Source organism: Eublepharis macularius, chromosome 5 (assembly GCF_028583425.1).
Source record: "Eublepharis macularius isolate TG4126 chromosome 5, MPM_Emac_v1.0, whole genome shotgun sequence".
Taxonomy (NCBI): Eukaryota; Metazoa; Chordata; class Lepidosauria; order Squamata; family Eublepharidae; genus Eublepharis; species Eublepharis macularius.
Window position 1 is genome coordinate 9,051,103 of NC_072794.1, and position 13,399 is coordinate 9,064,501.

Sequence of the window (13,399 nt, forward strand, 5' to 3'; positions counted from 1 at the left end):
GAACCATACAGCAAAAGGGATACAAAGTCCGTTGACTTCAGCAAGAGCACTACGTTGGGGGCATGCGCAGAAGGGGTAAGGGCAAGTCACATCTGATACCCTGAATGTTTATATTCTTTCTGTCTGGTGCACCTGAGTTGTTTACTCTTTGATGAGCAAACTGATTAAAGGGTAAGAATAAAGAACTGTTCCAGAGGAAAAGGTAAATGGTCTCTAGGTGAAGACAGACACCATATCGGCAGGTCAGTGCAAGGTAGCTTGAAACTGTTCTCATGGCATTCGTACAAATACAATTTTCTTTAGAACAGAGCGGGGGGTGGATTCTGGAGGTCAATTGTGGAACGTACTGATTGGCTAGCATCTGGAGGTCAATGTGATAGCCCACCCCCCTCTCCTGAACAAGAACTGTCCCTGTCTCGTCTTCCAATATTGTGTCTGCCTTGCTGAATCAGGGGCCGTTTCCAGGCGGCCCCCCGCCTTGCGAAACGTCGCGCGTCGTCGCGCAGAAAACGCGAAATATCGCGTTTTCTCGCGCGAGTTTTGCGCGACGTCGTGCAAAACTCGCGCGAGAAAACGTGATATTTCGCGTTTTCTGCGCGACGACGCGCGACGTTTCGCGAGGCGGGGGCCGTCTGGAAACGGCCAGGGTCATGTGACTCTCTCCTCGGGGGGGGGCGTAAAGCAGAAACTGTGAGTGACTTGAAGGCGGCTGATGATCCCGTCTTCTCTTGGCCTCATCCCATTACCTTTCTGATCCAAGGAAGGTAGCCAGCAACACGAGTGTAAATGGATGGTGGCACATGGAAACCGTAGGAGACAACTCCATGGGCCGCCCCGTTGCACACCATAGCACTTCCGGAATCCCCCTGAGAAAATTAAAAATAACAGATAAACAAAAACACCTTGGTTTCAAGGGGAAAGAAATTTCACAAGCTGCAATCCCTACAGGAAAGAAGAGGCTTGCACTATTATGTCTATGGAGTTAGTGGGCCATAAATGTAAGATTGGGTCACCAGTGGCTCTTGCAACCCCAAAGACATACCCAGCGAGGAGGCTTCCTGTTGCAGCTCTGCACAAGTGGGCGGTTCTGGCACACATCAAAATTGGGAGTGAATGATTCATTCCGTCATGCTTCATGCAGAGATGCCAAAGAACATTCCCCTCGAGCCAGGTGCCTGTTGCACCTCTGCGCGATGCAGTCATTCCGGTCAGGGGGACATCTGTCCATCTAGTTCACTTCTATCTTGTCCTTCCTCCAGGGAGCTCAGGACAGTACAGCATGGTCCTCACTTGCCTGTCTTGATCTTCACAACAAACCCATGAGGTAAGTTAGGCTGAGAGGGCGTGACTGCCCACAGCTCATCCTGTGCGGTTCGTAGCTGAGTGGGAATTTCAGCCACTGTACTGTGATGGCTTTAGGACTGCACCCTTGGCAAATAATGTTCATAAAGCTGAAATCCTGACTGAATAGCACTATACAGAGATACTGTTATACCAATTTTTGTATCAGGTTCCCTGAACTCTCAGCTTTCATTTGGTTTTAAAATAGGCCTCTAGCCCCTTTCCTTGGAAAGAAAAACAACTCGAAGTTTTATTTTTGTTCTTTTTAATAAAAGTTGATAATTCAGAGTATCTGATACATATATCAGTAGCGTACCAGGGAAACTGCTGTGTGGAAGCCCCGTTGCTGCCAGGCTGTATTGGCAACTGCAGAAGCAACAGGGAAACTATACGAGCCCATCCCTGTGTGGAAAACAACTCTAAGGGACACTGAAGAGATGCCGAATGGCCAATTCACCTAACTGGGCATGTCTTGAAACCTCCCAAGCTACTGATGGGTGTGTGTGTTGCACTCTCCACCCAAGATGGAGGCACTCACGTTGCTGACATCACAGAGCTTGGTGCGGCTTCCTGCACAAATCATCCCATTAGTGAGTTCTGGGAAGAACTGATGGCATTTCCTGCGGCCAGGGAGCGTGACGTTGGTCATGAAAAGCTTTGTTGAAGGCTGATAGCGGTCATCGATTCGTCCCCAGCCGGCTATGACACATTCTGTGCCTTTGGGGAGATCATCTTCGCTTTGTGGTAGAGGAATGACTTGGACATACTTGTTGAGCTTGGCTTCACAATCCAGCTGTCGGCAAGAATTACAGAATATAACGTTTGTGCTAAATATTACTTTTCTTCAGTATATATGAAAGAGCAGGTTTCGTGTGCCAGAAGGAGGGAAAGGAGCTGTGAGTTACGTTCGTGGTTAGTTAACTCTTGGAATCACAACTGACCTCCAGGCAACAGGGACACTTCCCCTGGAGAAAGTGACTGCTTTGGAGGGTGGATTGTATGGCATTATCCTCCCCTGAGGTCGCTCCCTGAACCCTGCCTTCCCAGGTTCTGCCCCGCAACTTCCAGGAACTCACCCATCCTGGAATTGGCCACCCTATGTGACATGCAGGGAAGTAACAGGTGACCTCTTCTCTGAGACCCAGTTTGGTGTAGTGGTTAAAAGCGACAGGACTCTAATCTGGAGAACCACATGTGATTCCCCACTCGTCCACTTGAAGCCAGCTGGGTGACCTTGGGTCAGTCACAGCTCTCCAGAGCTCTCTCAGACCCGAAACAGACGTGACGAGTTACCTCAATTCAACCTGGGTTTCCTTGCCTCAAGATTTGACGGGAAGTGTAGGCGTCCTTGCAGGTGCATCGCTGCATTTCTCCTTCCCCTGCTTGCGGGGCCTGGAGCTACATAGCAGCACGTGCTCTGCCTCCCCCCCCCCATGTCACACTGATCATCACTTCATCTCCCCCCTCCCTCATCTGGCCCAGTCCCCGCAGTTCTGGGCTGCGTGGCTTCTGGTGGGGGCCGGGCGAGTGAGGGGGAGATGCAGCACGCTCTGGGAGCCTTTCCTCCCGCTCTCCCGGTGCAGCCAAGTGTCACTCTGTGGGGGCTGGGCCAGGCGAGGGGGGGGAGATGAAGTGACGCTCAGTGCGACGGTGGGAGGCAACTCCACCCCCCTCGCCTGGCCCAGCCCCCACAGAGCGACACCGGGCTGCACCGGGAGAGCAGGAGGAAGGGCTCCCAGAGCATGCTGCATCTCCCCCTCAATCGCCCGGTCCCCACCAGAACTGCTCTCAGCCCCACCGCTTCACAGAGTGATTGTTGTAGGCAGGGATTTTTTCCAGCTGGAACACAGTGGAACGGAGTTCCAGCACCTCTTGAAAATGGTCACATGGCTGGTGGCCCTGCCCCCTGATCTCCACACAGAGGGGAGTTTAGATTGCCCTTGTGACCATTTTCGCCGAGGGCAATTTAAACTTTTAAAAACTACCCCCTTGTTCCAGCTGACCCAAAGTGACGTCATTGTGCAGTCCTAAGAGTGTGCGCACACTTTGCACGCGCGCATTTGGTACCAGGGGCACCACTTCCCTCCAGGAGTTGCCCCCTGTGCTGGCAACCCACTGAGTTCCACCACCTCTTTTCCCAGAAAAAAAGCCCTGGTTGTAGGGATAATAACAACATACTTTGTAAACCGCTCTGAGTGGGTGTAAAGTCATCCTGAAGGGCGGTATATAAATAGAATGTTATTATTATTATGTTATTATTCTTAAAATAAATATGTTTTGTGATTCTGTAACGGAAGTAATTGGAAGATTAAGCCATACCTGAAGCTTGGAAACAGCAGAAACAGAAGAGAGGAAATGCAAAATCCAGTTTAAACTGACAAAGTTTACCTTCAATCCTTTTGTAAATAACAATCATTTCTCTGAAACTCGAACAGTCTGCCTCCATGATTTAAGTTTTTGCAAATAAGATAGTATTGTATTATAAGAAGGCATACTTTCTCCAGCGGTGTCTCATTACAAGAGAACTGGACTGACACTGTAAAGGATCCCTGGAACTCCCTGCCACTGAGGAATCCAGAATATGTAATGTTAGAGAATGCAGGATCTGGGGGGTGGGTGGGGTTTTGATGAGGACAACGACGGGGAGGGTTCCAGATAGTTGACCTTTCCTCTTACCTTCAGGAGAAGGATGTCATTGAATGGCGTTCCACCACGCAGCTTGTATTCTGGATGCTGGTGATAGCTTTCGACACCAAACACTTGCTGGGTATCTTCTACAGCGTCCAGATCATGAGCGCCCAGGAGGACTTGGATGTCTCTTGGGAAAATAATAGGAAGACAAAAAGCAGGTTTGGACCCAACGCCCTCGCTCAGGCACAGAACAGGCTCAAGGGAAATCCAGTGCGCGTATCTTTGGTGCGCAATTGTGATGCACACTGGAATTCAGAACGCTGACTGCACAACCTCTCCCAAACGCCTGCCCCTCCAGTCACTGGCTACCACCGGATGGACCTTCGGGAATCCATAGGATGACTCACCCATTGCAGTGGGCTGCGGTCATCACCCACTGAGGGGCCACCAGGAAGCCCCCACAGCTAAAGTATCCATTCTTCTTCAGAGCTGCTGCGTAAGGTCGAGAGTGTGGTCTGGCTTCGTGCCCCCCGACAATCTGGCTGCGTAGAGTGCCTGAAAGACACAAAACGGGATGAATGGTTTGCTCCTCAGAAAAGCACAGGTAGGCTTTTAGTCTGAGAGAGACCTGTTCATAAGAAACATGTGCTGGATCAGGCTACACAATGTCTGTGCGGTACAGGCTACACAATGCCGTGACAGGCTACACAATGTCTGTGCGGTACTGTTTTAGCCCAGCTTTCCCCAGAGGAGCTCAGGGTAACACGCTTGGGTCTTTCCTCCACGTCCTTTTATCCTTCAAACGACCCTGTGAGGGAATTGAGGCAGACACTGGCTGAAGGTCGCCCTGTGAACACAGCCCTGTGGGGAAAGTAAGCCACTTCTTCCAATACACTAGTCCACTACACCAGCATTCAACCCTGGCTAGCCAAAATCCTTGGAAAGCTCCCCAGGAAAGCGTTTTGCACCCTCCATTTCTCCAGCGATTCCAGATTGACTGCTTCCATCCACTTTGGTTCCGTTTAGCGTTTCTTGAATTTGTCTTATGAAAAGGTGCGTGTGTAAAGGGCCATCACTGACTGATGGCAACCCAGAAAGGGGCTTTCCAGGCAAGTGAGCAGCAGAGGTGGCTTGCCGTTGCCTTCCTCTGCAGAGTCTTCCTTGGTGCTCTCCTACCTAAGTATCGACCCTGCTCAGCTGCTGAGAGCTGATGAGATTGGGCTCTACCATGCCACCATCCCTCCCTGCCTGAAAGTAGCCTCTGTGAATGCATTTAACCCATTTTAAAACATCAAAGCAATAGTACACCCCACCTTCAGATTTGCTAAAGAAGTCCATCAATAAAGTTATGCATCACGAGTGCCAGAAGCCTGGTTCTGCCAAGATATAACCATCTGCTTTGTTCTTTCTCCTTGCAAAGTGCTTTGGTTCACCCCGCCCTCCCCAAGAGAGACCCCTGGCATACTGGAGCACACGGGAAATTCATCCGGTGCAGCTTTCTCCAGCTCTGTCGACCAGATGCCTCTTCAGAAGTCTACAAAGGGCAGGAAGGCACCAGCATCCCCCTTTCACACTTGCATAGCGAGATAGACAGCCTCTGCACATGGAGGCTCTTGCCTGGTGGTTACACCCTCAGATCTATGAATTTGCCTTTGTCAAAAAAAAAAGCTATTGAAAAATTACTGCAGCCCGTGACAAATAATTCCATAACAGAAGTGCTGTGTTCTCTGAAGAACAATACAGCGTCAAAACGGGAGAAGAAAGTCTGCAGTCTCCCCAACAGCCACCTTCACTGCAGCCCTGGAACCTGCGACTCACCACCGTAGGCCAGCTGGGCGGCCCGGAGGGCGAGGAGGAGGAAGCCCAGACCCAGGCACCGCTCCATTTCTGGCTCTTTCCCTTGCGTGCTCCTCTCAAAGGGTTGCGACAGGATCTGCCTTGCTCTCATGCTCGCCTTTTAGAGACCAGCTAGTGACCGTTGGAGAGGGCGGGGGGGGGGGGCGTTAATCTTCCCGCCAGGCGTATCTAAGATCTCTGCCTGCCCGTAGATAGCGATGATCAGGATGAGAACTTCGGTGCTGGGGTGGTGGTGGGAGTGGATTAGAAATTGTTGCAAAGAAAGCCATTTGTATTATGCGTTCAGATTTATTGGTGCCCTCTCGATTCCACTCTGGGATGATCGTGTGGAAGTATCCTGCTCAGCCCTCCAAATCCACAATCGCTTGGGTATCTGTCTTGCTCCCACACCCCCTTTTGGAATGCAGCATCAGCAGGATCTGCCTCTATCCCCACCCATTATAGGGGGCTATAAGATAAAAAGGGCATTTGGGCCCACAGAGGGTCCCATACCATCTCCTTATACTTGCACCCCCCATTAGATGGGTGTCTTGGTTCTTCAGTTGTACTTAACATCTGTTCATACTGACGGGTTGCACAGCAGTACGAGCTTTATGGGGAGGGGTCCCAGACAAGCACCCTGTGGACTTCTGATCTCTAATTGTTAGGAGAGGACGATTTAATGCTGGCCCTTTTCTCAGGTTTTGGAGGGCGACAAACCAGAAAGTTAGCAAGGTAAACAGGTCAGGGTCTCTGCTTACTCCTTATTGCCCTGAACTATCCTTTGATGTGTAGATTGCTACTTTCAGGACTTCGTCCTTGTGACATCCTTCTCTGCCTCCCTTTGCCACTCAGCTAGAAGCCCAAGCAGACAAGACACCTGATGCGTGGATGACAGGCGTCGGTTTCCCACAAGGTTCCATGGGAAGTGTAGTGAGAAAGAACCTCTGCCAGGGAGGAGAGGGAGAGCATCCTTCTTCTGCCTGCCAGAGGTTCTTTCTCGAGGCATCTCGTCTTGTCCGCTTGGCTCCTTCTCACCACCACCAGCTCCCCTAAAAGCCCTCTTCAGCCAGAGGGAACTGGGCGCACTGGCGGCAGCGAGAGGTACTCCTTGTCTTGCTCCCACAACTCCTTTTGGAGTTTAGCATCAGCAGAATCTGCATCTATCCACACCCATTAAAAGAGTTGGGTCTGGGTTTCCCAGCCACACAGCAGTTGAAAAATAAAAGAGAGTCAGAATGCCTCACTGCGGGGTGAGGGCGCGGTGGCGATCCACTACACCAGGAAGGCGGGTGGGGAAAGGGCCAGCCGCATGTGCTGCTCGGGGCTCCTTGGAGGAAGGGTGTACTCTGAGTCCTTGACTTCGGGAAAGCAGCTGGCTAAAAAGACCAGTGAGGCAGCAGGACACTAAAAGAAAGAGCCAGATCTGAAATGCAAGAACACTTTATTTCATGAACCATACAGCAAAAGGGATACAAAGTCCGTTGACTTCAGCAAGAGCACTACGTTGGGGGCATGCGCAGAAGGGGTAGGGGAAAGTCACATCTGATACCCTGAATGTTTATATTCTTTCTGTCTGGTGCACCTGAGTAGTTTACTCTTTGATGAGCAAACTGATTAAAGGGCAAGAATAAAGAACTGTTCCAGAGGGAACGGTAAATGGGGTCTAGTTGAAGACAGACACCATACCGGCAGGTCAGTGCAAGGTAGCTTGAAACTGTTCTCATGGCATTCGTACAAATACAATTTTATTTAGAACAGAGTGGGGGGTGGATTCTGGAGGTCAATTGTGGAACGTACTGATTGGCTAGCATCTGGAGGTCAATGTGATAGCCCACCCCCCTCTCCTGAACAAGAACTGTCCCTGTCTCATCTTCAAATATTGTGTCTGTCTTGCTGAATCAGGGTCATGTGACGCTCTCCTATGGGGACGTAAAGCAGAAACTTCAAGAAACTTGAAGGTGGCTGATGATCCCGTCTTCTCTCGGCCTCATCCCATTACCTTTCTGATCCAAGGAAGGTAGCCAGCAACACGAGTGTAAATGGATGGTGGCACATGGAAACCGTAGGAGACAACTCCATGGGCCGCCCCGTTGCACACCATAGCACTTCCGGAATCCCCCTGAGAAAATTTAAAATAACAGATAAACAAAGACACCTTGGTTTCAAGGGGAAAGAAATTTCACAAGCTGCCATCCCTACAGGAAAGAAGAGGCTTGCACAATTCTGTCTATGGAGTTAGTGGGCCATAAATGTAAGATTGTGTCACCAGTGGCTCTTGCAACCCCAAAGATATACACAGCGAGGAGGCTTCCTGTTGCAGCTCTGCAGGATTTCAGGCTCCTGCCTCACTACCATCTAATCCAGTCAGCCTTAGCTGCACAAGTGGGCGGTTCTGGCACACATCAAAATTGGGAGTGAATGATTCATTCCGTCATGCTTCATGCAGAGATGCCAAAGAACATTCCCCTCGAGCCAGGTGCCTGTTGCACCTCTGCACGATGCAGTCTCTCCGGTCAGGGGGACATCTGTCCATCTAGTTCACTTCTATCTTGTCCTTCCTCCATGGAGCTCAGGACAGTACAACATGGTCCTCACTTCCCTGTCTTGATCTTCACAACAAACTTATGAGGTAGGTTAGGCTGAGAGGGCGTGACTGCCCACCGGTCATCCTGTGCGGTTCGTAGCTGAGTGGGAATTTCAGCCACTGTACTGTGATAGCTTTAGGACTGCACCCTTGGCAAATAATGTTCATAAAGCTGAAATCCTGACTGAATAGCACTATACAAAGATATTGTTTTACCAATTTGGGTATCAGGTTCCCTGAATTCTCAGCTTTCATTTGGTTTTAAAATAGGCCTCTAGCCCCTTTCCTTGGAAAGAAAAACAACTAGAAGTTTTATTTTTGTTCTTCTTAATAAAAGTTGATAATTCAGAGTATCTGATACATATATCAGTAGCGTACCAGGGAAACTGCTGTGTGGAAGCCCCGTTGCTGCCGGGCTGTATTGGCAACTGCAGAAGCAACAGGGAAACTATACGAGCCCATCCCTGTGTGGAAAACAACTCTAAGGGACACTGAAGAGATGCCGAATGGCCAATTCACCTAACTGGACATGTCTTGAAACCTCCCAAGCTACTGAGGGGTGTGTGTGTTGCACTCTCCACTGGGGGGGGGGAACAAGATGGAGGCACTCACGTTGCTGACATCACAGAGCTTGGAGCGGCTTCCTGCGCAAATCATCCCATCGGTGAGTTCTGGGAAGAACTGATGGCATTTCCTGCGGCCAGGGAGCGTGACGTTGGTCATGAAAAGCTTTGTTGAAGGCTCATAGCGGTCATCGATTCGTCCCCAGCCGGCTATGACACATTCTGTGCCTTTGGGGAGATCATCTTCGCTTTGTGGTAGAGGAATGACTTGGACATACTTGTTGAGCTTGGCTTCACTATCCAGCTGTCGGCAAGAATTACAGAATATAACGTTTGTGCTAAATATTACTTTTCCTCAGTATATATGATAGAGCAGGTTTCGTGCGCCAGAAGGAGGGAAAGGAGCTGTGAGTTACGTTCGTGGTTAGTTAACTCTTGGAATCACAACTGACCTCCAGGCAACAGGGACACTTCCCCTGGAGAAAGTGACTGCTTTGGAGGGTGGATTGTATGGCATTATCCTCCCCTGAGGTCGCTCCCCGAACCCTGCCTTCCCAGGTTCTGCCCCGCAACTTCCAGGAACTTTCCATCCTGGAATTGGCCACCCTATGTGACATGAAGGGAAGTAACAGGTGACCTCTTCTCTGAGACCCAGTTTGGTGTAGTGGTTAAAAGCGACAGGACTCTAATCTGGAGAACCACATGTGATTCCCCACTCGTCCACTTGAAGCCAGCTGGGTGACCTGGGGTCAGTCACAGCTCTCCGGAGCTCTCTCAGACCTGAAACAGACGTGACGAGTTACCTCAATTCAACCTGGGTTTCCTTGCCTCAAGGTTTGACAGGAAGTGTAGGCGTCCTTGCAGGTGCATCGCTGCATTTCTCCTTCTCCTGCTTGCGTGGCCCGGAGCTACATAGCCGCACGTGCTCTGGCTCCCCCACCCCGTCGCACTGACCGTCACTTCATCTCCCCCCTCCCTCGTCTGGCCCAGTCCCCGCAAGTTCTGGTTTGCGCAGCTTCTGGTGGGGGCCAGGCAAGTGAGGGGGAGATGAAGTGACGCTCAGTGTGACGGGGGGAGGCAACTCCACCCCCCTCGCCTGGCCCAGCCCCCACAGAGCGACACCGGGCTGCACCGGGAGAGCGGGAGGAAAGGCTCCCGGGAGCATGCTGCATCTCCCCCTCACTCGCCCGGGCCCCCCCCCAGGAGCCGCACAGCCCAGAACTGCGGGGACTGGGCCAGACGAGGGAGGGGGGAGATGAAGTGACGCTCAGTGCGACGGGGGGGGGGAGGCAGAGCACGTGCGGCTATGTAGCTCCGGGCCACGCAAGCAGGGGAAGGAGAAATGCAGCGATGCACCTGCAAGGACGCCTACACTTCCCATCAAACCTTGAGGCAAGGTAACTCAGGTTGAATTGAGGTAACTCGTCACGTCTGTTTCGGCTCTCAGCCCCACCGCTTCACAGAGTGATTGTTTTAGGCAGGGATTTTTTCCAGCTGGAACGCAGTGGAACGGAGTTCCGGCACCTCTTGAAAATGGTCACATGGCTGGTGGCCCCACCCCCTGATCTCCACACAGAGGGGAGTTTAGATTGCCCATGTGACCATTTTCGCTGAGGGCAATTTAAACTTTTAAAAACTACCCCCTTGTTCCAGCTGACCCAAAGTGACGTCATTGTGCGGTCCTGGGAGTGTGCGCACACTTTGCACGCGCGCATTTGGTACCAGGGGCACCACTTCCCTCCAGGAGTTGCCCCCTGTGCTGGCAACCCACTGAGTTCCACCACCTCTTTTCCCAGAAAAAAAGCCCTGGTTGTAGGGATAATAACAACATACTTTGTAAACCGCTCTGAGTGGGTGTAAAGTCATCCTGAAGGGCGGTATATAAATAGAATGTTGTTATTATTATGTTGTTATTCTTAAAATAAATATGTTTTGTGATTCTGTAATGGAAGTAATTGGAAGATTAAGCCATACCTGAAGCTAAGAAACAGCAGAAACAGAAGACAGGAAATGCAAAATCCTTGCTTTTTCTAGTTTAAACTGACAAAGTTTACCTTCAATCCTTTTGTAAATAAAATTCATTTTTCTAAAACTAGAACAGTCTGCCTCCATGATTTAAGTTTTTGCAAACAAGCCAGTATTGTATTATAAGAAGGTATACTTTCTTCTTACAAGAGAATTGAACTGATCCTGTAAAGGATCCCTGGAACTCCCTGCCGCTGAGGAATCCAGAATATGTAATGTTAGAGAATGCAGGATCTGGGGGGTGGGGGTGGGGGTTTGATGATGACAACGACGGGGAGGGTTCCAGCTAGTTGACCTTTCCTCTTACCTTCAGGAGAAGGATGTCATTGAATGGCGTTCCACCATGCAGCTTGTATTCTGGATGTTGGTGATAGCTTTCAACACCAAACACTTGCTGGGAATCTTCTACAGCGTCCAGATCATGAACTCCCAGGAGGACTTGGATGTCTCTTGGGAAAATAATAGGAAGACAAAAAGCAGGTTTGGACCCAACGCACTCGCTCAGGCACAGAACAGGCTCAAGGGAAATCCAGTGCGCGGATGTTTGGTGCGCAATTGTGATGCACACTGGAATTCAGAACGCTGACCGCACAACCTCTCCCAAACGCCTGCCCCTCCAGTCACTGGCTACCACCGGATGGACCTTCGGGAATCCATAGGATGACTCACCCATTGCAGTGGGCTGCGGTCATCACCCACTGAGGGGCCACCAGGAAGCCCCCACAGTTAAAGTCTCCATCTACTTTCAGAGCTGCTGCGTAAGGTCGAGAGTGTGGTCTGGCTTCGTGCCCCCCGACAATCTGGCTGCGTAGAGTGCCTGAAAGACACAAAACAGGATGAATGGTTTGCTCCTCAGAAAAGCACAGGTAGGCTTTTAGTCTGAGAGAGACCTGTTCATAAGAAACACCGGAATCCATGTGCTGGATCAGGCTACACAATGTCTGTGCGGTACTGTTTTAGCCCAGCTTTCCCCAGAGGAGCTCAGGGTAACACACTTGGTTCTTTCCTCCACGTCCTTTTATCCTTCAAACGACCCTGTGAGGGAATTGAGGCAGACACTGGCTGAAGGTCGCCCTGTGAACACAGCCCTGTGGGGAAAGTAAGCCACTTCTTCCAATACACTAGTCCACTACACCAGCATTCAACCCTGGCTAGCCAAAATCCTTGGAAAGCTCCCCAGGAAAGCGTTTTGCACCCTCCATTTCTCCAGCGATTCCAGATTGACTGCTTCCATCCACTTTGGTTCCGTTTAGCGTTTCTTGAATTTGTCTTATGAAAATGTGCGTGTGTAAAGGGCCATCACTGACTGATGGCAACCCAGAAAGGGGCTTTCCAGGCAAGTGAGCAGCAGAGGTGGCTTGCCGTTGCCTTCCTCTGCAGAGTCTTCCTTGGTGCTCTCCTACCTAAGTATCGACCCTGCTCAGCTGCTGAGAGCTGATGAGATTGGGCTCTACCATGCCACCATCCCTCCCTGCCTGAAAGTAGCCTCTGTGAATGCATTTAACCCATTTTAAAACATCAAAGCAATAGTACACCCCACCTTCAGATTTGCTAAAAAAGTCCATCAATAAAGTTATGCATCACGAGTGCCAGAAGCCTGGTTCTGCCAAGATATAACCATCGGCTTTGTTCTTTCTCCTTGCAAAGTGCTTTGGTTCACCCCGCCCTCCCCAAGAGAGACCCCTGGCATACTGGAGCACACGGGAAATTCATCCGGTGCAGCTTTCTCCAGCTCTGTCGACCAGATGCCTCTTCAGAAGTCTACAAAGGGCAGGAAGGCACCAGCATCCCCCTTTCACACTTGCATAGCGAGATAGACAGCCTCTGCACATGGAGGCTCTTGCCTGGTGGTTACACCCTCAGATCTATGAATTTGCCTTTGTCAAAAAAAAAAGCTATTGAAAAATTACTGCAGCCCGTGACAAATAATTCCATAACAGAAGTGCTGTGTTCTCTGAAGAACAATACAGCGTCAAAACGGGAGAAGAAAGTCTGCAGTCTCCCCAACAGCCACCTTCACTGCAGCCCTGGAACCTGCGACTCACCACCGTAGGCCAGCTGGGCGGCCCGGAGGGCGAGGAGGAGGAAGCCCAGACCCAGGCACCGCTCCATTTCTGGCTCTTTCCCTTGCGTGCTCCTCTCAAAGGGTCGCGACAGGATCTGCCTTGCTCTCATGCTCGCCTTTTAGAGACCAGCTAGTGACCGTTGGAGAGGGCGGGGGGGGGCGTTAATCTTCCCGCCAGGCGTATCTAAGATCTCTGCCTGCCCGTAGATAGCGATGATCAGGATGAGAACTTCGGTGCTGGGGTGGTGGTGGGAGTGGATTAGAAATTGTTGCAAAGAAAGCCATTTGTATTATGCGTTCAGATTTATTGGTGCCCTCTCGATTCCACTCTGGGATGATCGTGTGGAAGTA

General features: G+C 50.7%; 2 protein-coding genes across 2 annotated transcripts; both read right to left on the minus strand.

The window, feature by feature from the left end:
* Nucleotides 1-627: 627 nt before the first annotated feature.
* LOC129330240 (mast cell protease 2-like) lies at nt 628-5,891 on the minus strand. Its single transcript, XM_054980265.1, has 5 exons — nt 5,791-5,891; nt 4,380-4,527; nt 4,018-4,159; nt 1,880-2,134; nt 628-866 (listed from the first exon to the last, which is right to left on the minus strand). The coding sequence occupies exons 1-5, from the start codon at nt 5,855-5,857 to the stop codon at nt 735-737; spliced, it is 744 nt and encodes a 247-aa protein (XP_054836240.1). The 5' UTR covers nt 5,858-5,891; the 3' UTR covers nt 628-734.
* Nucleotides 5,892-7,235: 1,344 nt separating this feature from the next.
* On the minus strand, nt 7,236-13,173 carry LOC129329667 (mast cell protease 1-like). The gene is made up of 5 exons (XM_054979199.1): nt 13,029-13,173; nt 11,653-11,800; nt 11,291-11,432; nt 9,008-9,262; nt 7,236-7,930 (listed from the first exon to the last, which is right to left on the minus strand). The coding sequence occupies exons 1-5, from the start codon at nt 13,156-13,158 to the stop codon at nt 7,799-7,801; spliced, it is 807 nt and encodes a 268-aa protein (XP_054835174.1). The 5' UTR covers nt 13,159-13,173; the 3' UTR covers nt 7,236-7,798.
* Between the last annotated feature and the right edge of the window lie 226 nt (nt 13,174-13,399).

Excerpts from the sequence above, each read along its gene's own strand:
- LOC129330240 (XM_054980265.1), bottom strand. The coding sequence starts at position 5,857 with ATGGAGCGGTGCCTGGGTCTGGGCTTCCTCCTCCTCGCCCTCCGGGCC. Across the intron at positions 4,160-4,379 it reads ACCGCAGCCCACTGCAATGG|AGACATCCAAGTCCTCCTGG; the intron begins GTGAGTCATCCT and ends TATTTTCCCAAG. Across the intron at positions 2,135-4,017 it reads ATGACATCCTTCTCCTGAAG|CTGGATTGTGAAGCCAAGCT; the intron begins GTAAGAGGAAAG and ends TCTTGCCGACAG.
- LOC129329667 (XM_054979199.1), bottom strand. The coding sequence starts at position 13,158 with ATGAGAGCAAGGCAGATCCTGTCGCGACCCTTTGAGAGGAGCACGCAA. Across the intron at positions 11,433-11,652 it reads ACCGCAGCCCACTGCAATGG|AGACATCCAAGTCCTCCTGG; the intron begins GTGAGTCATCCT and ends TATTTTCCCAAG. Across the intron at positions 9,263-11,290 it reads ATGACATCCTTCTCCTGAAG|CTGGATAGTGAAGCCAAGCT; the intron begins GTAAGAGGAAAG and ends TCTTGCCGACAG.